This window comes from Rissa tridactyla, chromosome 8 (genome assembly GCF_028500815.1).
Source record: "Rissa tridactyla isolate bRisTri1 chromosome 8, bRisTri1.patW.cur.20221130, whole genome shotgun sequence".
In the NCBI taxonomy this organism is placed as follows: domain Eukaryota; kingdom Metazoa; phylum Chordata; class Aves; order Charadriiformes; family Laridae; genus Rissa; species Rissa tridactyla.
In genome coordinates, this window is record NC_071473.1 from 12,710,476 (window position 1) to 12,736,188 (window position 25,713).

A 25,713-nucleotide genomic window follows, 5' to 3' on the forward strand; every position below is an offset into this window, starting at 1 on the left:
CTCCTCCACGGATACTCCCAAGATTCTCACTTCTGCTCCTTCAGCCCCAAAGCTCTGAGCATCTCCCCTGAGCACCACTTTGAATTCCTATTCCAGTCTACCCACAAGGCAATTACCAGAACGCAGGTGATGTACAAAGCAAGCAGCCACTAGAGGTCTTTGCCAGTCCTCCTCCCCAGAAACCTGGAATATATATGAGCGTACAGAAACCTAAAGTTTTAGTGAATGGTGGGGACTGTTTATGGCACTGGATATTCTTGTGCATGATTCCAAGGTGCTTTATGAACACATTTTTTTTGATGTTTGGTAGTTCTAACAGAGCTAAAGCTAATATCAAACAGTGAAAATTACACTGTAGGAGGGATAACCATGCCACCAAATGCCATTTACTCCAGTTGAATTGCTTGTAGTGTTTGGCAGAGTTGGTGGTGCTTAGACTGCTGAAACAACTCTTTCAGTGTTTCTATAATTTTGCATTTTGGCAATGCTTGAGATTCCTAACAGCTTTACACGGCACCATCGCTGCACTTCAGTAGGGGTGAAGATGCAATGAAGTGAAGCCACACTACTAGTTTTGGAGTAGAAACCAACACAGTGTTTTGCTCAACACAATAGTTGCTAATTGTGTGAAGACTTTAGGAATAGGGATGGTGCTACTGGAATTCACTGCAGTTCTTATGGAACAGGTAATCTCTGGGACTGGGAGACACTGCCCATAAACTTGCGTGTACGGTCTCAATCCAAAGAGTCATGGTCTAGTTGATTTTTAGGTAACAACCAAAGCAAATGTTAACAGCAACTTGTGCAGAACTGTAATGGAAGATAAGACACCAAAGAAAACAAACATAAACTGGGCAGCTCAACAGCCACACTGGAGTAGCAGGATTTCCTTGCCAACTTTACGCCGTGGTAAAAGCTCATCGTGACCAGCAGGTGAGACCTTCTGGCCCTCCAAGTGAGCAGGGGCTGTACCAACATTAAAGCCTGCAAGGCCGCCAGTAAATTGAATTACAGCCTTAATTCTGCTTATGAGTAGGAATAAGTACCATCACCCGGTTGGTGATGGTCATTATTTCAACTGTTTTATCATGTATTTTGTGAAAACGAAGCAGAAAATGGACACGGCTTATCCCTGATAGCAGCGATGGCGGTTGGCGAATCCCTTCAGGAGCGAGGGCTCTGAGGTGCGAGCAGTTACCCCTGGGGCTCACCTCAGCTGCGCGGAGCCGGCTTTATAAACACAGATTTCCTCAGATCTCCACACACAAGTTTTCCTCCTCGACGAAAGCCACCGAGTCTCGCCGGCGCTGTGCTCCCCGCCGAGGAGGCTCTGCCTTAACATGGCCCTCGCCGCCGCTCCAGCGGGCCCGGTCTCTCCCTCAGCGCCGCCGCCGCTCTCCCCGACCCACCGCGGGAGGAGGAACCGGCCGCGGCCCCGCCGGCCCCGGCGCGGATGGGCTGGAGAATCGCGTTGCCGCCGGCGGCGGGCGGGGTTGCCCCATCTCCGGCGGCAGGAGCGCGGGGGGACGCCACCGCCGGCGCGAAATGGCGCCTTCCCTCCGCCGCCCCCCGCCCGCACGGCGCAGGGTCCCCGCGGGGCTCGGCCGCCGGCCCGGGGAGGACACCGGGTCTCTCTTCCCCACAGACGGCTCCTGTGGGGGCTCCCTCCGCCCTGCCGCCGGGCTGGCACCGTCCCTCCTGCCCTCGCTGGCAGGAGGATGGCAGGCGGCTCTCGAGCCCCCGCCGCCTCACAGGCTCCGCCGCCGGACACGGAGCGTTCGCTCCTCTGACAGGGCCGGCGCCCGGCCCGCTCCCGCCTCAGCCACCGTCGCCAAGGCGCAGGGCGGGGGCCGCCCGGGCAGCGGGACAAGCGCCCTCCCGGTGGCATCCCCCGCGGCCGGGGCTCGGCCAGCCCTGCCCAGGCGCCGCGACCCGACGGGGCAGCGCTGCCGGGGACCGGCCCCGGCCGCAGGGGCCGGCGGGGAGGGCCGGGCGGCGGCGCGGCTGGATGCCCGCCCGCCGCCGGGTGGAAACGGGCGGGGAAAAGTTTTTGCCGTGGTCGGGCCGTCCCTCCCTCCCTGCCCGCGCACAGTCACACACACACACACACTCGCACACCTCTGCCTCCTTCGCCGGCGGCCGAGGGGCACTTTTGAGAATTATTTCCTCTGCGCACCCAGCCCGACCTGACACTGTTCCTGCAGGAGGGCGGGCGGGAGGCAGCCGCCGCCGCCAGACGGTCGCACCCGCCGGCCCCGCGCCCGTGAGTAGCCCCGGCCGGGCGGGGGACAGGGACGGGGGGGCGGCTTTGCCAGCGGGGTGGGGGAGAGAAACCGAAAAACAAAAAAGGGGGGAGGATTAAAAGTGAAGGGTTTTCGTCGGCCGCTGTGCCGAGCCGTCTCCCGGGCGGGGGGAGCTGCCGCCGCCCCCGGGCCAGCCGCGGCGGGGGAGAGAAGGGGGCTGACGGCGGGGGACGCGGCTGGGCCAAACCGGCAGAAAGTTCGCCGTCTCCACAGGAGAGTTTTGTTGGGTTTGTTGTTTTGTTTTGTTTAGTTTTGTTTTTTTTTAACGTAGTCTAAGCGGGTTGTGCGTATACTACAATAACGTGTGACTGGTTTTGGCAGCCGACCACCCCCTAGTGGAAGGAAAATACGCTTAGATATAATTCAGTGCAGACTTCGGCTTGTGAAGTTTTTGCCAGCGTTAAACGTTTTTCCACTTGAATCAAACTACAGTTTTAATAAGCCGTTCTGTCTTTCTCACTGGTGGGTTTTTTTCTGCCTGTAATGTCCAACTTATGCCGGGAGGTTGTGCCAGGTCCCAGACAGGCAGCTTTCAGTAACGCGGGTTGCTTGCAATATCGAGTATTGGATTCTAGAGGCCAGCTCCTTGTTTGGACATCTCCGGGAGGAATGTTGCACCACTCCTTTCCTCAGCAGACATACCCAGGGTTTGCTCCTGCTCACCCAGCGCTGCCACCAAGAAACCTGCTGTTCGGCCTCTCCATTATTTTCTTGGCAGAAATACTTTGCTCACGTGGTGCAGGGAGGTCTTTTTTTTTTTCCCCCCAGCACCTGGGAATAATATGTAAATGGTCAGTAATTGTTGCAGTGGAGCATTTTAGAAGTCTCTTCTGGCTTGATACAGGCCTGTGAAGAAACCCACAGAATAGCTGTAAAATACACGCCCGGTTTTCTTACAGTTTTCTTCAGGAACTTTGGAAGTAAACAGCTATGGTTGGCTAATACCCATCAAAAAAGAAAATGTAGCACTTTCTCTTCACTTTCAGACTCTGTACGTACAGTGCTGGTATGTTAACTATGTAAAATAAGCCGCCTTGCCTGCCTGAGCGGAAGTTTTTTCTGTCAAATAAAATAGTCTGTAATGAGTCTTCCATCCAGACCTGCTCTCTGCTGTTGGTTTTGAAGGCTTTGCTGTCCGGGCAGGCCAGGGTGGTTCAGGAAGAGAACTGTGAGGCCGGACTGCCAGGACTGAGGTGGCTGCAGACACGGACAGGCAGGAACCCACACGAATGGTGGGGGAGCACTGGGCAGGAGTTTCAGTGAGGGGAGAAGTGTGAATTGCAGTTTACTGGAGAATCTAGCTACTTTTTAGTAAGAGGGTGTGTGACAAATTAAATGTCACGCTAAGGAATGCAGCTGGGGTACAGGTACTTACCACAGCTGGTGAAATGAAAGTGTGAGTGGAAACAAAGGTATATGGAAAACATGTTCACCAGAAGCTGATGTGAGTTTATTCAGTGTAAGATGTAAGGACTTGACCTTTGCTTCAAAGAAGGTACTCTTGCTATCCTCTGTATCCCTTGTGAACTTGTAGGATAAAGTTGGAGAATAGACTGTTGGCATACCTGGGGGAAGATTCATCCTCCATGCTGAATAACCATGTGTACAGATTTTATCATGTCAGCTGCGTGGTTGACATGGACGTTACCAGGTCAGCTGCCTGCCAAGCCAGGAAACCAGGAATTATTCTGCTCATAGCCATCAACGTTAACTCAAGGCGAAATGCAGTAATATTGTGAAAACTCTTAGGAGGCGATCAGTTTCATGTTAGCATGCTCATTTGGGAAGGAAAACAGTCTGTTGATATAATTAAAAATAAAAACAGCATACTATCAGTAGACAAGACACTACTGGTGGTGTATTCTTTATTTGTGGTCTCTGGAAAGACTTCTATCATAAGCACCCAAACAGTGTTGATTATGCTGTGGATCTGCCAGTAAGGACAAACAGTGTATTGTATTTACTTACACAGATTTAAAACCTTGCTAATAAAGGAAGCTGTTTGACAGACTGAGCAGGTTAAGACTGAAGGCTGCTGCAACATCATCCTCTTCTAGAAGGGTTCTTTCTCAATTCTTAGATGCTGTAGTTATTGTTTCTGGCCAACATTGCTTAAAAGAAATCAACATCTCTGCCTTTCTCTTATACCCTCTTTCAGTTAGTGAAAAGTTCACCCCTTGGTTTATTAGCATCTCTCACTTCATAGTTGCCTTTTATCTTTCTCTAACTTCCATTTTCATGCCTTTTCTTTAGTTGTCTTGTTTGTCTCAAGGTTGTTTCCCATCTTGGGCTTGACGTTCCTACAATGATTAGAATGTTGTACTGATGAGTCCCATATGGATATTTAGAGGAGCAAGACCTTCCTCCACATTTCCTAAGTACATTAGACGTACTCTGTCTCCTTTCACAGTGCTATTTCCCTGTCCATTTAAAAATGAGATAGCAGCAGAAGGAGACTCTTCTTTCTACACCTCTGCGGATTGTGTATCTTTTGGTTTTCCACTTATGCTTCATGTTCTATTTTTGTCTTGAGCATCATGTAAGACACACCACCACCACATAAATCAGTACAAGAACATCTTTAATTAAAGAGATAAGTAGGTCTCTGGGGACAAGATCTTTTATATTGCTAGCTGGCAGAAGATGTACTTTCCAGGTCCTACTGCCCTGTTCCTGTTGGAAGAAGACCCAGCAGAATAAGGCACTGTGTTATACAGGAACTAATAAGAAAGAGATTTACTCTGAAGTGTACCAAACACTTAATATATAAAAACCATGCGATAGTTCAGTGCAGCCAAATTGGAAAGTAGAAAGGAACGCACAGCTTTTATTGAAATCAGATTGGTCTCAGAGGGACAGCAGGGGAAGCATAAGCACAGCACTCAGGAATTCCATTCATGGAGCTGCTCAATGTTTGTTTGTTTTTTGGATGCTCAAAGCAAACCAGTGATCTCTGCGGAGGGGCGGTGGGGAGGCGGTTCAGTGTTCACTATTTTTGTTGAAAGCTTTAGTATTTTAGAGAGAAGATAATTTTGTAAAATATATCTCAGTATGTCAGGTGATGCTCATGACTTCATCAGGAAGATAAGCATCTTAATTTTTAGAAAATAGATCTTGCTGGGTGGGATTCAAGAGAAAGCCTGATGGCCTGAAATCATTCATCAAAGGAATTATTTTTTCACTGAATGGGTAAAATGTAATTACACCTTTTTATTTTGCCTATGAAGTTTCATGGGCAGGTTTAATGGTGGTATGTTCATGCCAGGTGAAGCCTCATAATTTGGGTGTGACCTTAAAATACAGCCCTCTGGCTGTGTAGAGATGTTCACAGGAGTCTGTAGGTGGGGCAGAAAGTGGACTGACTCAAACACCCCTTAGAGATGGCTATAGGATATATATTTATGTTTTACTTCACTGATTCTTAAACACTGCGCTGTGTTCAGAATTGGGCAGGCCACAAACAGCCAAGGTGGGCAGTATGAACGTTCCCTCAGGTGTTTAATGCAGGTGTTAAGTGTCCTGAAATACATCAAGTGATGGCTTTCTTCCAGGCAGAAAGTAACCTTCCAAAGTCCCCAGCTGTCCCTGTTGAGATGCATGTGCTGATCTCTGCTGTCAACCTGCAGGCTCGTCAGTTCTCAATCCAGGGAAGCAACAAACCAGCCGCTAAATTCAAACGCAGAAACAAACTGAAGTCTAGAGACTGCAAGGAGAGTCTAAGAGCTGAAGAGAGCTGGCTGAGCCTGCCCATTTATCACGTACCAGCATGCTTGATGGGGTCTTTCCCTGGCACTGGGGCTCTGCAGTGACCCGTGCACTGTAGGGGCAGGCAGCCCGATGGAGGTGGAGTCGTCGGATAGAGCGGAGCTGAGGCAGGTGGTGGCAGGAGGTGGCTGAGCTCTGCTTCCACGGAGCAGCCGGAGTGCAGAAGAGCAGTGCGACTAAGGTGGCTCATCTCTGCAATGCAACTAGTGCGGGAGATCCATCCACCTGAACTGGTGGACTTCATGTGGCAAGCTCTAAGGTTTACTTTAATTGTGCCAATTACAAATTAGAATGTAAAAATGACATTCTGAAGGCAGGCTGAATAGTAAATCCAATCATATGCCACAGTATTGCTGTGAAACAAAATAGTAGTAGTTGTGGAAGAGTTTGCTCTTTTTATGTGATAGCCAACTGTTGCACTGTCAATAGAGATGTATTTTCACACTCTTGGTAGATGATGTGTAAACTCTGAAATAACTAAAACCAAATTTTCTCAATCCAGACCTAGTCAAAGCCAAATTAAAACAAGCAGTTTGAAAATTTTACACAGTGAATGTAACACATTTAATTGGTAGCAATTTCCATAGAGCATCTGCCAAAGTTAAAACAATATCAGCTTTCATTTCTACTGAATTAAACACATTGCTTTCAATCTGGAAAGACAAACCTTTTCTGCCTTTGTTTGTTGGTTAATTATGTGGAACAACATAAATCACTTGAGCTGTTCTGTTGTATCTGGAATAATCTCTGGATAAGCAGCAGTCTGTAGTCAGTAGAGCTCAGGGTCTGAGATTTGCTCTCAGAGCTATATTAATGCCTAGAGTTAATACTGCAGGTGTGCTTTCTTATTGCTTTTCATTGGATCAAACTGAGGACACGTTTAATCTGATGAAAAGGTTTGGTATTATTCTTGGTCTGTCCCTCCCTGCCCTGACGAGGTATTGAATGGGGACAACCTTGTCATCAAAATGTGGCCACACAGTGATTGAGCAGGGGTGAGGCCAGGCCACACCTCAGCTCAGTTATTTCCTTCAGAGGCAGGTTCCCAGGAGGCTTCTCATAGCTTGAATAGCTTATCGGTACACCCCCGTGCCATTGTCCCCGCTCCATGAAATGGCTGCCTGATCCCCAGGCCAGTGGCAGGGCTGCGCCAGCAGCGTGACAAGAGCTCTGTGGTTCCTGACCACTGCTCTTGGGCATTGGGAGGCAACGGTGGCCCTTAGGTCACCCTCAGAAGAGGGGGACAGGCCTTGCTTGCTCTTCGTAGCTTTACCACCCACCTGAGAGCTGAATCCTCCCTTAAAGCTGACTGTGTGTTGTCAGTCCCTTGGTCACTGCTTGTGTTACTCCACTGTACAGATCAACAGGCGGCTTTGCTCCCAGCATTACCTGAAGTCTTTGAAGGACAGGAGAGAATTCAGCAGTGCGCCAAGGGCATGGGTATCATGCAAGAGCATGTTGCAAACTGTATGGAGACCTCAAAGAAACTGTTGGGCTAACCTCCACAGGAGTGCAGAACTGGAGGGACCTCTCGGGTCACCAGGTCTACTCCCCTGCCAGCACCATCACTGGACCGCATAATCCCTTTTTGTGGAGGCAGGTCTTTTTCTTCCCTGCTGTGGTGATTGTAAGGTTGTTCCAGAACCTGTCAGCTCTAAGAGTTATAATTTCCATCCTAAAGGCGCTCACATGTGATTTATAGCCATTTATTTTCATCTTTTGGTTAAACAGTTCTTTTTCCTTCCATGTGCTGCCCTGACCTGCAAGCCAGTGTATCCCCAGTCTGTCTTCATCTTTGGAAATGAACAAGTTAGAACGAGAAGTTCTTGTCTTGTTTAGCTTAGGAAAACAAGCTTTTAGTGCTTTTAGACCGGCTTGATTGTTAAGAAGGTTTTAATGTATACCGCAACTTTGTTTATCCTGAAGTGGTATCGGTACACGACTTAAAGCAAACTGCCTGAATGGAAAGGATGGATTGAATGACTGAAATGATGTGTGCTTTTTTCAATTTCTAAGCATACAATAAAGCTCTACCCATACCTACTTCAAGTTACAAACATTTTGTAACATGTTTTGCAGATGCCACTCTGAAAGCTGAGAGAATACATTCATGTTTTATAGGAAACCAGAAACTACAGCATACAAGCTGTTCCTTCTTTCAAATTACTGCTGGGTTTTCTCAAACAATATGTGCCCTTTGAGAACTAGTCTCTTGAAGAGATTACTTCCGTGGGGTATCTTTCATTAAATACCAGTTTTTGTTAGCATTTTTCCAAAGGCATGTGGCTCTCAGCATAAGGTGAAGGTGGACGAGCAGACAGCGGAGGGCCCAAGGAATGACTATGATGGAAATTAGCGATGAATTGTAACCATTTCAGGTGTTATTTAGTAAGGAGGCAGCCCACCTTATGCGCCTGTGGGTTGTGTTGGGATTTAGAAGCAGACATAGAACAGGTTAAATATGAGATTATGATTATCTAGTATAAAAGTGCAGTTACAAGAAAAAGTGCTTTAGGGAAAAAGAATATATAAAAGATTTACTTCTGAGGAAGATGCTGGTTTGTGCTGCTAGAGGAGTGTCGTGGTGACTGCTGAACAGACAAAAACCTCCAAAGAACAGTTTTGAAAAGGTGAAGGCTTAAAGACTACTGTTCAAATGTGCCTGTAGTCAAGGGTCTTTGTACCTGCTGAATTGTCTTCTAGGCACACGGTGGCTGTTACACTTCTCTCCCAGGTGTGGCTGGAGTATTTGAATACGTCTGTCTTGAATCTTTTAAGCTTGAGGCTCTTTTTTAGGATTTTCAGGTAAGACGTCACAAGGCTCATTTTCCCTGTAAGTGCCACTTCCCCACCCCGCGACAGGGCATTGTGATTGTGTTTTCCCATAGATCCTGCCTGTTTTCTCTTGCTCAGTCTGCCCACAAAGGCTTCGTGGCAGAGTGACTTCCCTCTGCAGTGCACACAGTAGGGCCATAGTGAAAGGAGTGGTAGGGCAAGTCTAAACCCAGTCCGAACTTGTTTGCAAATAAATGACCCATAGAGTTACAGAAGTGGCAGCAATGCTGGCATCCCTCGGTCAGAACTTTATTAAAAGCATTCCTGAGAAATTAGGAATGTCAGCTTCTTTGGGTCTCAGTACTCGAAGCTAGCACTTTGCATTTTTGCTGCAGTTTTTTTCTTGGTTTTGTCTGGAAATGTATGGCATAGCAGGGTTATAATTTCCCAGACTTTGGAGTTCTGGCTTAATAGCATAAGTAAGGCTAAAGAGGAGGACGGGGTGAGAAGGAATGGAGGAAGTCCAGGGAAGATCTGCCATGCCTAACTGTAAGCACCGTCTGTTCCACTTTTGGTAACTAGGTAGGGCTTCTGAGGAGGAGCCAAGATTTAGCGTTTATGAAATAGATTCAGAAAGAGCTGAAAGGGTGCTTCGGTATCCCCTGACACATAGGTGATAGGTAGGCCAAGAACATGAGCTTATTCACTCTAAGTTCACTATTGTTCGGGCAGTCCCACACAGCACCAATAGGATGGACAAACACCCAACCACCATAATAACAAAAGGCTTTATTAAGCTACAGATGCACGTTTATATTAATCTCGGTGCACACAAAAAGCAGACCTCAGGGCTTTGGTTGCAAGGCAAGATTTTCTGAAAGAAACTGGATAAAAATCTAGGTCATATCGTATCTTGCCAGTTTGTCTCCAAGCCCCTGTATTTTACTATCAAAATACATCAAGCTGACTGCTTTAATTGTGCTGGAGTTTGCTGCGTCTTAACACAGTCTGCTGCAAGGGCACCAACAAATCTAGATCTGGAAAAATGATCATACTTTCATTTTCCGCCCGTGAGTTAAAAAAGCATCAATGTTGTAATTGAAATAGAGCCCTAGAAAATACCGTGAATTAATTTTTGCTGCATTGATTTTTTTTTGCCTACAACGAGTGATTGTATGCAGGGAGCATTGTTTCATTTCCTTCTGATTTTATGATGAAGGGCTTTAAAAAGTAGCTGGAATTGTGAGAAGCTCTCTTCCTTCCACATAAAACAGGTAGCACAAAGAGCTTCGGGCTTGAGTGTGTTCGCAATTAACCGATTGCTTGTAAGGAGAAAAGAGCTGGTGGTGTCTGTGCCATCTAGGGGCTGACAGGACATTTAGCCAAGTCCAGCATCAAGCAGCGGCCTGAAATTACTTCTTGAAGAGTGTACGTTGTTCTTCATGCTTAGCTTCACACCAGGAAAGAATGGGGCGGGAGCCTGTCAGGTGTGTGGGCTGTTACTTTTATTTTGCGCTTCCCTCCTGGGTTCCCATTCAATGTTGTAGAGGTCTAGGCAGAACCAGCCAGCACTTCTTGGAGGTTTGCTAGCTGGCTGAAGAGATCGCTGGTTGAAAGAGGACCTACTGTTTCTGTATTGACTGTTAGCTCTCTAATACCCGAGCATGAACACAGCGCAGAATTTGAATCTACACCTGGACATGACAAACAGGTCAGCAAAGGTCCAGTTCTACAATATATTTGATCCTTGAAAACAGAGAATGTGTCGGCTCAAATATGGAGACTTCCACATCTGTTGGTAGACCTATACTTTTAATTACTGAATTACACTTGTAAATAAGACTTAAATAAAAGAAAATACTCATTTTTTATGTAGTTTGTACAGCTGTGAGCTCTAACAGGAGCAGCTGACTTTATGCACCAGAGGACTATCAATACGTTTTTCAGGGATTATTGACAGCAAAGCCTTTGCATGCAGTTTATAAATCTACATGCAATGTTAGCTTCAAGATTTGGACTCCTGTCCTACAAAATGTTTAAAGGCTGGTTCCTTAAAGCAAGCCCCCCTAAGTCATCATCTAAAATAGAACTAGATTGCTTTAGTTGTATTTTCTTTTCTTTTCCAATATGCATTGACGACACAGGAAAAAAATAAGAAAGAAAGAAAGATAGAAGGATGTGCTTATCCTTTCTGGACTTCTCCTTGCATGAGAGAAGGATTCTTCTGTAGCTGACATGGAAAGGGTCCAGATGTGTCACAGCTGGGGAATGTGCACAGCAACGCACGGGGGTGCGCAGAAGCACTGAGGACAGTGAGGAAGAACGGTGAGGAAGGACGGTGAGCTGTGCTGGGCAGCTGTGCAGGCCAGCCCTGAGGCTCGGGCGTGTGGCCACGTTAACCCTGCAGCCATGAAAAACGACAGACAGGATCCAGTGGAAATTACTCAATTGATGGATTGGTGTAGAGATGCCACAGACCGTCAGTAGGGTCAGAGCAATAGTCGGCTTGGAGAACATTGAAAGGGCAAAGTGTAGAAAGAAAGTATAAGAGTTTTGAGATCATCTGCCTTGTTTTATGGAATATCACTCAGTAAAATAACTTGTAACGTTTGCATTCCCAGCTGTTAAATTAACTCAGGCAGAAGGAATAATGAAATTGGAGTAAGTTGTTTCAACTGGTTTAATTATTCCCTGGGTATTAAATTTCCTGATTTTCTTGTCTTTTATGTTGTTTGATACTTAGGCATTAGAGGATTGTTGAAGTCCTCAAGGCTTTTGCTAGTTTGGGAGAAACTCTGCTGCCTGAACTTACTTGACATTTGGTTCCAGTTCTGAGAATCACACAAGAAAAACAGAGCCCTTGCATATTCGGTAAAAAAAAAAAGAAAAAAGAAAAAAGTCAACAATATCACTCTGTTCCTTATAAACCAGGGAATTTTATGCAAGTTTAGAGACAATGTCACAGGCAAAACATGAGCCAACTCCTGAGTTCTCTGTCATGAGACACCATGAGATGTGGCACAAGAACGCTGAGCAAAACGAAGTGATTATCGTGTAAATCCAAGCATCTTATGATGCATCACAAGATGACAGACTTCTTATGCCACCAGTATACAAGCTTTTTCTTCTAACGTCACATATGCAGACTTAATTATAGCACTGAGGGGCAGAAGAATTGGTAATTAAGAAGGCTTGCTTTGATTCAGTTTTACACTGGTGACCTCAAGAAAGTTCAGCTGAATCGAATGCTTATTGATGGACCAAAGACCTGCTGTTCTAGTTGCAATGAAAAATCTCGGTGCAGAAAGCTGCGGGTATGGTAACTTGTTTAGCAGGATCCTCTACCCCTTCTTTTGGGTGTGTCTTTTCAGCACACAGAAGGTGGGTGACGAGCAGTCTGCACACCTCCAGCCTTGCTCTGTACAGAGCAGCAGCTGTTCTGCTGTGTTTTCACCATGTTTGTAGGAATATAAACCAGGTTTGTCCATGTTGAGATTTTCTTCATACGTGGACTCAGATGAAGATGATACAAGAAACGGACTTGATCTTAGGAAGTGAGGGCAGCAGACAATGTTGTAGGATAAGCTTCAGCCTTCTGAATGCAGATGAGCTCAGGATAAACATACTGTACTACGTACATGTTTCTGTGGTTGCAAAAATCAAGTATGCACAAACATGAGAAATGGCCTGGCAGCAGAATTTAACCGCATGGGAAGAGCTGAAAGCATGGGTTGCAGAGATGACATCTGGACTGGAAAGTAGTCATAAACCTGCTAAGAACTGTCAAAGACAGAGGTTTGCTTTTTGCTTGCTTGCTGTGCTGAACAGCAGAAAAAATTCAAATAGGCATGTTTCATCCTACTGCTGGACGTTAAAGAGAAACTTCATCTTAAAGAAACTGAGGCTTTTTTTGCGGGGGAGTGTGGAGTTTGACTTAGGGAGGCAATCCACTTTTGTAACGTGTTTGCTTGCTGCAGTGCAAAAGTGTTGGGAACCCCGGACTGGATACCTTTTTTGCTGTGCAGTTCTGAGATTGTCGTACTGTTTTATCTTGTAAAAAGGTACTTGCCTCTGCACGTCTAGAAGATTATAGCAGAGGCCCTTCTTAGCCACCTCTTGTAAAGCACATCAGGCTCTTGAAAGTGCAAAATACTGCTTCCAGTAGTCTGCATTACTGAAAATATTAAAGATATGTGTAACTGCTGCATTTATACTCCAAAACTAAGGTAGCACTGGAGTATTACCCGGAAACAGTTCTTCTGCACTAATTGAAAAAATCTTTGTTGTCAATATAGCTAGCTTTCTGTTTTCAATGTGTTTTGTGTAACCTTCCTACGACTTAACAGCATTTGTGGGAAACCTTATTACTACAGCAAATCTGGATGTGTTCAGTAGGATTCTCATAACTTACTCTTTCTGGATTCAGTGGCAGTCTGCACTTCTAACTCTGCTGTACCTGTACATTTCTGCCTTACAATGTACTTCGTAAAGTGGCGTTAAATGCTGAGGCTTGCAACTGAAGAATTCACGTTGACATCCAATGTCATTCTTACTAGAACCCTAAATCTGTTTTTAATGTCACATGTGATGAGCTAAGTAAAATTTTATGTTTTCTTTTGTGAGAGCTTTGCTGGAGATTAGTAGAGGGAGGTTCTTGAAATAGCTACAGATTGAGAGCAGAGCAGAGCTGGAAGAGGCCTCGGGAGGTCTCTCGCCCAGACTCCTGCTCCAAGCAGGGAGTTAGTTCAGGATGCTCTGGGCCTTGCTTCAGTCAAGTTATGAAGGTGTCCAAGAATGGTGATCCTGCAGCCTCTGGGGCCCTGTTCCTGTACTTAATCATGCTCACTGAATATAATTAATACACTTTTCACAATTGGAATATTCCTTGTTGCAACTTGTGACTGTTGCCTCTAGTTTTTTCATCATGTACTTCTGAGAAGAGTAGATCCGCCATCTCTATTAAAAAACAACTATAGCATGTCCAAAAAGATTTTAGTGTGTGTGTATGTACAATCTATTGAAAGAATTCAAGCCACTTTGGGAAACGATGAACAATATCTGTTGCATCATCCCAGTCTTCATCCATGCCTAAAGGCGGCGTACTTAAAAATCTTAAACACCTTGACTTGAGAGCATAGTGTGTACCACTTGACATGATAGAAAGTAAAATATTACTCTGCCCAGGAAGCTTTTTTTGATCAATACAAATATTCTTATCTATAATCAAGAGGCTAAAACAAAATAATCTGATCATTTCCATGCATCTTCTTAATATAGTTGTTCAGTGCAATAGTACAAAGTACTGGATTCCCAAATTTATGTGATTTGAAAATGTTTCTGTTCTTATTAATAGCCCTTTTAAGCAATATTTTCTTGTGGCTGCATAAATTAAATGTAAGAGATGATAGGATTTTGATCTAACACAAATTGCTGGTTTTTCTGTTGATCAGAATTAGTTCAGCCAGGTTAAAGAGTAGTGCTAGCTTGTTTCTTCTTGCAGGTACCTTCCATTTGGAAAGAGGGAGGCAAAAGGCACTGCCAGGTGGCCTGCTGTTGGTTTGGCAAGCTTTGGCAGGGGCTGCAGCGGCTGCTAAAAGAACTGGGAACAATTGTGGACCTAAGAGAGCCCTTGAGAAACAGTCAATGGTGACTAAGAAACAGAGGACTACAGCTAGTATGCAGAATAGGATGTCACCAAAGTGTTTGGTTAGTAATAAATGATTAAAGCAAAAATTATTAAAGTTAATGCAAACAGTGTTCTCAGAAATTCTCCATGTGAACATAACTATGTCCTTCCCTTGCTCACAGAGAGTGGAAAGGAACTGCCTGCTGCTAGGCGAGGTACCCAAGTAGGTTGTCCTCAGACAACCGGGGATGGAAGATCTTCTTGCTGAGGGAGTAGAAGGATCTTGGGTCTCCAAAATAAACTTTTAAATTGCAGCAGTGTCTGGAGTGGAGGAGGACTGGTTGCTAGTAGTTCCCCTGAGAGATGAAGTCCAGAATTTCTGCCTTGAGAGGGATGCAGATTCTGTAGGAGCTTGTGCGTTGTTGCTGGCTGCATCTCAGAAGAAGGGAGCTGCTCTTTGCTTCCTGCGCACAGATTACATAGAGTTTAGCTTGAAGACCCTCCTCCCCTCCTGACTCCGTGTGCAGGCCGTGCTGAACCAGAGACATTCCGCTTGGTCTCCATGGGAAGAGAAAGTTGCTAGGAGTAATTGAAATCCACACGTCTTTCTGCGCACTTCTGGGAACCCCACTTAGGCATCACAGATTGGCTAACAAGTTGTTGTTGTCTTTTCCTGCTATTAATTACTTGAAATTGGTCTGTTCCTTCCTCTCCCACAGTGTATATCATTTCCAGATCTGTGTACAGCTGTTGTAGCACTGTGTGCTCAGAAGTTGTAGCAGTTCATGAAAGGAGCCATTACCAGCAAGTCAGGAGGAAGTATCTAAAAATGGCTGTTACGAAGGTTCTTCAGAACAGAAACATCACACTATTCTTCCTGTCCTTTACTTTTTTGTAAAGACAAAACAAAAAGCTTTTTCGTTCAATCTTGGCTTTATTTGGGCAAAACATAAAATGTCTTCTTCTCATCGCCCGTACATGTTTATCCATCCTGTTTGAAACACTTCTGTTTATGGCTGAAAGCAGGCAAACAAAAACATTCACTTGACTGAAGATTAAGTGGATTTTTCTGTGCTGGCAAGTCTTGATTTTGCAAGATTGGTTTTAATTAGGTTACATTTTTCTGTCTCTCTTACTTTATGATTCTTCATGTAATAAGATGAAATTCTATTGTTATTCTTAAAATAATACTGAGTACAATTTGATTCTCTCTCCTTATATGGCAGATGACTGTGTTGAGTTATTGTCTGTGTCGATACCATCTGTGCAACAAACGAAACTCAGAAAAAAACCCAACCACAGGACAAGAGAGTGCTGTGTGAAGACTGGTACATTTCACAATGAAAATATTTTGATGTGGCATTGTACAAAACCACAAAATATCCGCTTTTCCTTCTTCCTTCCTTTCATTCAAGAAAGGCTTGATAGAGAGCCATGAATGACATTCTAGAAGCAGAACTAGGTTCAGAAGATCTTGAGTCATACAGCAGAATCGTCTCTTTGGAGGAAATTACCACTTCTCTTCTTTGTTGTGGCTGAGAAGGCAAAGTTTAACAGTGAGAAAATGGGAAGGAATAAACACTTGAGTAGCTGCTTTCCTTATTTTAGGATTTGACTTAGCTTTCCCGTACAGTCATTCCAATTAGATACAGACATAAGGTTATCCTATCAATTCTCATTTTCTCAAAAGCACTTTAATACTATTTTGTTTTGTGCTTGTTATAATGCTGTACTGCAGTGAAACACTCCACTGCAATGCAGATGTAAAGGATTAAACTGGAACTCCTAGTCTCTATTCGGCGTGTTTATATGCTGTTATCTTTTTGTTCAAGTTTTGCAGAGCAGTTGTATTTTGGCCTGATGAGAATGCCAGTGGAGCTGCCTTAAAAATGCTGTCGAAGTAGTCCTCTTATTTGGTTAAATTCTGCGTGTGGTTCGTGATTCTAGTAAATGGCAGTAGGGGAGAGTGTGTTACACATGAAAAAAATCATGGAAGTCTTAAAAAAAATCAAAACTGCCTTTTCTTCTGGATGTTTGCTGTATTATGGGAATGAGATCATTTGACGTAAGAGATGTGTCCAAAGCAAAGGAAGTGGAGAAACATGCGTTAACGTACTGATGAGAGATAACATGCAGATAATGCTACAGAATCCTGCACTTTAAATGCAGAGAAAATACCTGCAAGAATGCAGATTCCCTAGAGAATATAGCATATTAATTGGCAAGCATTTTAACACAACAAGAAGAAAAAGATAATAGACATACCAAGCAATTGTACATTTCTCTGTATTAGTAACAGTAGTTTTCCCTAACCTGTTTGTTATTGCGCCCACAGATTTCCTGGGGATTCCAGTTCAAATGAAGTTTGTGGTTCCTTTGTACATAAGATTTTTTTTTTTCATTTGAGATGTGAAATAGTGATAAATGGGTTAGATAAGGTATGAAGATAAGAGGTAGACTAGAGAGAGCATTAAGTGACTGAACATAAACACAACTGGATTATTACATGACTAATGGGTTTATTGAGCCCTACCAGTCAGAGCAATATATTGGAGAAAATGGTAGCCCTAAGTCATTCATCAATGGATAAATCTTGCAACCATACGAAAAAAGGACAACCTGTATGAGACCTAAGGTGCAACATAGCTATTTGTTACTAAATCTAGGAGGTAGTTCTTGATGCACTTTATTTTGTTCTACAAGCATCCTTTTGAAATCTGTGTTTCTTCCAACTTTGAAAGCATGGTTGAAACAAGACCTTACAATAGCCAGTGGAAAATCTAGCATTGCATGCAAATGAGGCTGTAATTTCGAAAGCGCTTCTCTAAAAGTCAACACGAAGGAGATTTATAGCCTTGCTGGAGAAGCACACAGAAAGAAGCTTCTCTGTGTGTTTACCCAGTGCAGCCATCCCACTGGCAGGTTGCAAAATGCACCTCTTGGCTTCAGTTCAAGCTGTGATTCATGTTAACACCAGTGGTGCTAGTTACGTATCACATGTAACAAACAGAAAGCTGTTACGCTGATGTAAACTCTGATTAAGTGAAATCTTTTATCTCTGGAGAAAGAATGTGTGCTGTGGACTCGAACAGCATGCGATGTTCCTGACTCTAACAGCACCTCGCTCTGAAATACGCTGGCGCTGACCTTGACTACTCACAGTCACAGCAAAATAGCGTAATGGCAGATTGATCCACTGACAGCTTTTAAAGACTGTATATTCTTATTTTTAACAGATTTATCTCAGACTAAAGCCTCTACAGATCAAGAATGTTGATTCTTCTGGCTTTCATTATTGTGTTTCACATAACCTCAGCAGCACTGCTTTTCATCTCAACTATTGACAATGTAAGTCTCATTTGCTCTCTTTTTCTCTCCAACACACAGGTGTTTCTTTGCTTTCTAAAAATGAAGTTACTCTTCTCCAGTTGTCTTCAACTTGCTTATTGAAGGCACCTGACTTTGTTAGGCACGCTGGTCTCCTTATACCTTTTTGTAACAAAAATGCCTTGAATACGCATGTTGCTGGTACATGTGGGTAAGACTATACAAGAACATGCCATACATGTTATAAGCCCATGTTAATGCAGATCATCTTCTCCCCTGTGAGGTACTTGGCCAGGGAGCATATTTACAAATACTACCATGCTTGCAGGGTGGAGCTATGGGACTTGGTCCAGCTAGGTAGGGGGGAAAGGGGGGGGCAGAATCTATCATCCTTTTGTGTCAAGTGCATGAAGTCAAACAGGTCATCATTAATGCATGGGGATAATTTCAGTCAGGTATGCTTTGCCTCGGAAGTGGTCGTCCAAGATTCACAATTAAATCATTAAAGATACACCGTGAATGTATGTTTCCATTCAGTTGAAGCAGTTTCAGCACAAAGTTTTAGAATAATGTATGTTGCATTCTTTTGAAATTTCCTTTTTATTTTTTGTGACCAGAAAGAATTTACCTTCCAATATTTACATCTAGCTCTTAACTGAATTTTCCTCTTTCCAAAACAGCCCGGTATTCTGACTCATACTATTAACTGTGCACTGTAGTTTTTCTTTCCCTAAGAGGTTTGGTGTATGTACAGACTTTTAGGATTAAAAAAAATTGCCTGCTGAAAATACCTTACTGTACTCAGTGAAGCTGGTTTAAATTCCATAGTGTTTTCTAAGACCACACTCCAAGGGAAATGATGTGTTACCCACAAGTTTTTATTGCAAAATTATACAAACTCAGATGTTCTATCTTTCAGTCAGCTGGTTGATTTATTCCATTGAAGTAGGTCATTAATGGAGCACCAAAGCAGGTCGTCTTACCCTGTTCCTCTGAATATTTAGAAAGTGAGGACAGTAGGCAAAGCAACTTATTCTTTGTTCAGATCTGCTACATACAAATCAAATTAGGGAAATAAACGCCCATGCACTCTGCTTTGTGTCACTAGCTACTCGTAAACAATTACAAACTTAAACTGTGTAACCACCTTCTATTAATCATTTTCAGAGGTGTTTTATAGTCATGAAAATAACTCTGAAAGGATTATATAATGCTCAGAGCTGAAAAATAATATATTGAACTTGGACGATAAATCCAAATGAATGGCATCCAGAGAAAGTAATGCTTTTTCTTAAAACAGTGTTACTATTACACACATGCCTGCTGTCATAATACATTATAGTTTTTATTGTTGTATTGTTTGCAAAGCTGCACAGTAAGCTGTGAGGCTTCTGGAATGTCTGTTTAAGCAGCAGATGCTACCAGGAGTCATATTTAAAAAGTCATATTTTTCCAACTCTAGTCAAAACAAAGGCCTGGGTAGCTATCGGAACAGGAATGGGTTTCCTGAGGAAATGCCACTTGTGTGGAGTGCTTGCAGCATTTCCCAGGCTACCGTAAAAATCTGTTCAGTCACCGTAGTACCAGTTTGCAATAAATGTTAAAACATCAAAATAGAAATACCACAGGAGGATCTCGGTTTGTGACGAGCCATTTCCAGTCAGGTGCCATAGTGTACATACTGCATTTGCACATTGACAGCACAACTACATTGAGATTAATTCAGCTCAGTGTCAGTGAACCAGAAAACGTATAAATGGCTTCTGTTTCATAGATGTATCCCCTGCTATTTCCTGCAAATTAAAAAATGCTGTGCCTTTAAAGAGTTGTGCATCCTAAACGGGGTCTGGAGAACAAAACATATTTTGTCTAGGCATCTTAAGGAGTGAGCAATCACTGGCTGTCCAAAATTTGTGAACAAACAGTGGAAAATCCCTTGTGCTCTGGGATTTTTAAGATTGTCATCTGTTCCCTTTTCTGCTTTACACAGGTCTAAACTGAAAATGACATAATGAATAATGATGTACCCTTCATTCCAAAATGCCCTTAGACCTCAAATGTAGTTTGAAGAGTTAAGTATCAAAAATGAAAAGAAATTTATTCCAGCTGATGTATCTGATCAGGAGATGCTCAGACAAGTAAGGAGTTTTGTGGGTTTGGGTTTTTTTCCCTGTAAGAGCCCTTTACTTTTATTTTGCAGGCCTGGTGGGTAGGAGATAATTTTTCTACAGATGTCTGGAGAATGTGTGAAAGGAATACCAGCGTCTGTATGGCGATTACTGATCGATTCAGAGGTGGGTGTCTCTCCGTGCCTATGTCTCAGTTGCTTCAGCAGGAGATCTGGTGAAATCGCTATGAAATTTGCAGGGGCAATAATGTATTTATTTAAACTACTGAGGTCTTCTAAAAGCTTCAGCACTGGTTTTCTATTTTGGAAAGGCAAACTGTTCCAACAGTTTCTGTAAGAGGAAAACAGAGGGAACTGCTTGTCAGGTGCACTTGAAAGCCCAAGTGTTTGTGTTGAGTAAACACAAACAACTAACAATGAGTACTAAAGATTTCTTAAAAAATTAGATCAGGTAAAAACAGTGAAGTTACTGAAAGTGGGACTGAAGTGATAGAATCTACCTCAGAATTGAACTTTAACTTTCAAAAAAGCACCTAAAAATACTGGCTGTGCACAGGAATGGTGGAAAAGTGGAAGAAAGTCGGAACACAAGCTGAAGTTTTAACAAAGACGACTTAATATACAGCACAGCCTAACATCCTGCTTTACAAAAAATAAAAAAAATCTCAATTGTTACATTTACTTTATTTCTACATTTTCAATCTTTGTGTATTGTAAAGAGGTGGATGATTTGAAGAGCCGTGTGCCCATGAAGTAACTTTGCTTTCCAAGCATCAGGTTGGTTTAGAGCGTATCTGCGCCGCAGTGCGGTGATCCGTTACGCGCAGGCGTATCTAAGCTAACAAGAATTTAACAAATTGGCATTTGATGTCTGTATTACTATGCATTCATTGAAATTAGGTACCCAAACTAGCTAGATGATGAGTAGCTCAGGTACGTCTGCTGTTCACGGCCCTACTAACTGCAGCGTAGCTATGCCAGAGGAGAGGGGCTGCAAGGAGCTTCTCCGGGTAGCTTAGCTTGGCCATGGCATTGCAGCGAAGTGACACAAAGCAGCTACATGTAGTTACAAATTTATGGGCTACGTTAGCTCCTAGTTAGGGGGAAGTAACTGACAGGATGCCAAACCTGAATTGAAGGAATCCTCTGTGCCAAGTCTGGATATCCTGTCTGGTTACATCTTATCAGACAGAGCTGTCTCCAGGTCTGGTGAGAGACTCGGGTCAGCGTTTGTAAGCCATTTGGGACACCTGGCAGTTTCCCAGTGCTTTTAGAATGTAGATGGTAGCAAAGGATGTGGTGTGGGAGAAACAGTCCCCTCTGTATTTTTACTTAGTTTTATGAAAAGCTTTTAAAAGTCCTTATACCACTGGCTCTATTAATACGAAGGAAGCGGAGAAGAGCCACCCTGGGTGATGCATGCACCACTGGCTTGCTGTATCTGCTGAGCTCCTGCCTACAGGACATAGCTCTGCCCCTCTGCTCACCGCAGAAGCCGGCAAAGAGAGAAACTGTATTTTTAATCAAGGCTGCTTTTGTTTTTGCAGAGTATCAATCAATTCAGGCTGTTCAGGCCACCATGATCCTATCTACTATTTTCTGTTGTGTGTCATTTCTGGTTTTCATTCTCCAACTCTTCCGTCTAAAGCAAGGAGAAAGATTTGTGCTAACCTCTATTATCCAGCTGCTGTCATGTGAGTGATTTTTCAACATTTTTGACCTTAGTAATGTTTACATGAAAGTAGGAAAGGGAAGGGGAAAAAGGTTTCAAAAAGAATGAGCTGCATGAGAAATTTGTAGGGCTCTTGAGGTCACAGCTTATCCTTCATATTTGTTTAAACAGTGAACTGCTCCATTCTGTACTATTTAGGCAGTTAAAACATGGATGATAGCACTGCTCAGAATAAAGTCATTTGAATTTTGAAGGGAATAAATCTGAGATTCTGAACTGCTTGTTCAAATTAAATAACTCTGTGATTGTTACAGGCAGGTACTTCCTTAATTTTTGTTAGTCTTTAAAACTATCCAGATGTTTAGAATCATTTTGTGCTCATTGCAAATGCCATAAATACACAACAGCACTTGAAATTTAATCCATGCCAAAGAAACTGAAAACGTGTCCTGAAATGCTCCAACTTTAGTTTGAGGATGGAAAATGATTGTCTGCAAAAAAAGGACATTGGTGGAAGAAGCTGACAGAAGGGAGAGAGTGAATAGTTGTTATGCATATTGACAATATTTTAAGATGCTAAACTTTGCTGTTTTCTTTGTCCTTCAGGTCTGTGTGTTATGATTGCAGCTTCCATTTATACAGATAGGCACGAAGAACTACACAAGAGCATTGAATATAGCATTGAAGTTTCTGAAGGCCAATATGGCTATTCCTTCGTCTTAGCCTGGATCGCGTTTGCCTTTACTCTGATCAGTGGTGTTATGTACCTAGTATTAAGGAAGCGTAAATAAATGTCAGCAGCTAGTTATTTCTGTCACTACAGTACAAAACCAAATTCCAGTAACCATTTTGTATATAATCATTTACATGGTTTTGTAGTAAAGGTATTGTTTCTCTAAAAATGTACTGTGTTCTTGATATGAAACGGAATAAAAAAACCCGGCAGGTTTAATGGAATGCCTGGCACCTACAGGTCAGGGGGCTGAGCAGGACAGAGCCAAGTTGTTTCTTTTACATTTTTCAGCATCATAAATGGTTTTCCCTTTACTAGATGCTAACAGTTTCTTCCTGGCCTCTAGTAGATTGCAAACAAAGCCTGTGCAAATTAATTTGTAGGCAATATGCTGACTATATTCCTGGTCCAGATGTATCCCTTTGGGATGGGTTAAATGTAGGGGGAATAAAAAATGAGGCCCAGATCACAGTGAAAAGCAAACAATTATAAAAGCCCAAAGCTGTACTCGGTGCGTCTGTTCTGGCAGAGGACTAGTGTTCGGCTATTTATAATGTGCAGTAAGTGTCATCGGGCTTTTATTAAAACCACTTGCTTTGCAAAAGTAAACAACTCCTTTTGTACTCCAGCAAATGATTCTCTTGATTCTCTTTCACATTTAAGTTAAGCATACAGAGCCTTTGGCGGGAGAATTTACCAGCAAATTCACTGCACAACATGGGACTGGAACAGTCTGGGCAGTCAGAAATACCCCACTCAAGTCCTGTATCCCTTTAGTTTTGCATTGTGTGTAGCCTTTCTGGAAGGAAGAAAAGGGAAACAAAAAGCATTACCTTGCCTACATCTGCAAATTTCTAAGAAAATTAGTGATCAAGCAATGCCAAATTTAGGTTTTTACAGCCAAATCCAACAGGTTTATTACACTGGGCTTTTATTATATAGCAATTTCATGGCTAGTATATCATTTGCAAAAGCATTCCCTGAGTCTGCCCATTAGGAAATCGGCCTTTAAAAAATTAATTCTAAATTCCTATGTGGATTTTACTTGAACTAAACACTCCTACTAAATAAATCAGACTGCAGTTACTATGCTTATGAATTCCAGGGTAGTTTTTCAAGATAAAATGACTTGGTGATTTTTATTTTTCAATAATTTCAATAATTTTGTGAGATAAATCTGTAGTGCTTACCAGGCTTAACTGTTCAGCAGCGTAATACTGGCTTTGGCTGGTGGTGATTTTGGATTGGGGAGATCAGTGTGGAGAATGAATGAAGTGCCTTTTTCTGGTTAGTTACAGCTTTGATGCTTAAATACAGATTTGACTTTGTAAAAGCACTAGTGACTTATTTATTTCAGTATATTCACTACAGCTGGCCCAATACACAGGCAATAAAAAAGTAATTAGGTTTTGAATGAGGTTTTACACTTAATGTAGAACAAATTCATTATTACAAAGTAGTGTAGCTCTACTAAAGTCGATACTTACTGCATTATACATCAGCTGATGGTCTGACCCATTCCTTCAGATAATTCGTCCTTGATTTGTCACAAAGTAAAAGTTCAGGTGCATAACTGTATAGGAACTGTCTCCAACATGAGTAATAGGTCATGGAGTTCCATCTCCATCCCTGGAACATCGTAAAATGCTTTGGCATGTACTACTTGTCTTTCGGGAGCAAAGAAAGCCCAACAAGACTGTTAAGAAATTAGACAAGTAAGCAGGACAATGCATTAAAATTAATAATAATGGTAAAAAACCCAGATCAATCTGAGCAAAATGCATTCTTACCAGTCTAGGATGATGCTAGTATTTTGTCATTTTCTTTCTCTTAGTGGGAATGCTCTGAATTTCAAGAATTATTACCCTACTTTTTAAAATGTTTCTGCAGTTTGCTGAATACATTTCAGATTTAAAACCTGAATTTTGCTAACAAGCAGAATTTGTCTTAAATAAGCAGATGCAGGTTTAAGGTTGAAAGTAGCTAGACTATTAGCTAGGCATTTTGCTAGTTTTATTCAAACATGAAATAGCAAGGGAAATTCTTAAGCAAATACGGACTAAAACTATCTTACATCTAGAAGACAGTCCTGTAAAATATTAAGTTAAGCTGTTATGCCACTGACTTGAAGAGACGCTTCTTCAGTTTCTTGTCTTGATAAGGCTCGGGTCATTTATAGAGCAAATTATTTAAAATAAAGATGTATATATACATGAACACACAGCTTAATTCCACAGTAAAAGCTCTGTCCCTTTAATTAAAAGTGAAAAGCATGCACACCATGGTGTACAAACAGCAGCGTACGCATGATACCACATAAAACAGAACAGACGGGAATGTGCTGCATACCAAGAAAACAAATGCTGAAACATTTTGAACTAGTTTTAACAGGACAAATATATTTTGGATATTCTTTCTACCTGATATGCCTTTAATATACCTTTTCCTATGCTCTATATATTCTGAAACTGTACATGAAAATAAAACAAATTCTTGTACTGTAATAGCAAGCTCGATACATTTTGCAATCTGACGTTGTCTTTAAGCTTGGGATATATTTACACAATGTTGGATGAGAAATAGTTGAGTATTTGTGTGAACAGGTAAAATTAAATTCTTCCTGCCTGTAGTAGAACCACAAGCTGGTTATTTTTGTCCTTTGTTGTTGAAGACCTCCCAGGGTAAGCAGAGCAAATATTAGTGTATTGAACATTTAAGTGTATGGTGACAAAAGAGTAACTACTGAGTAATGCAAAATCCACAGATGCTCTGATAAGTAGTTTGCTTATAAGGGTTTTTCTTTATCGTTTGCAGCAACAGCTGTGTATTTAAGATTAGGTGGAGTGCCTTTACCATGTGAGTAAATAATGTTACAAACAGGCCAGTGACTTCTATATTTGCTGCGGTCCAAGCTTCAGGTTTGCAGTGAGATGATAACGCAGATGGATTTGTACAGATTGATCTGAAAAAAAAACCAACTCCCCAGAAACAATTTCACAAGCCCCGTAGAACTTCTGCCTTCTAATCATAGTGAACAAAAGGAAAAAGTCCAAACTATTAAATTATTCACTAACAGCTGTGAACCTACCTTGACATTTTTTACCCAGCAAGCAACAAACTGAAAAGAAGTACAGGAAACAATCTTGGAAAAGAAATCTAGAATATTTATGTGAATGTCTTTTTTCTTTTAAAAAAAATAGGTATTTTTTTAATTTATTCCATCCAGGACAAGAAAAAATGAAGTTCTGCACTACTTTGCTACAAGATACCTTTTTAAAAAAATGCATTGTAGGCGATAGGAACTGTGCTGCTTAGGCATGAACTATCTAATTACCCCAGCTACATCAACCATTCATTTTACGTGTTTTTTAATGGCTCCAAAAT

At 42.5% G+C, this 25,713-nt stretch overlaps 1 protein-coding gene across 1 annotated transcript; it reads left to right on the plus strand.

Annotated features, from left to right (window-relative positions):
- Nucleotides 1-1,994: 1,994 nt before the first annotated feature.
- EMP2 (epithelial membrane protein 2) lies at nt 1,995-24,833 on the plus strand. Its single transcript, XM_054212687.1, has 5 exons — nt 1,995-2,263; nt 17,706-17,817; nt 19,997-20,090; nt 21,472-21,618; nt 22,203-24,833. The coding sequence occupies exons 2-5, from the start codon at nt 17,740-17,742 to the stop codon at nt 22,385-22,387; spliced, it is 504 nt and encodes a 167-aa protein (XP_054068662.1). The 5' UTR covers nt 1,995-2,263; nt 17,706-17,739; the 3' UTR covers nt 22,388-24,833.
- The last annotated feature ends 880 nt before the right edge of the window (nt 24,834-25,713 follow it).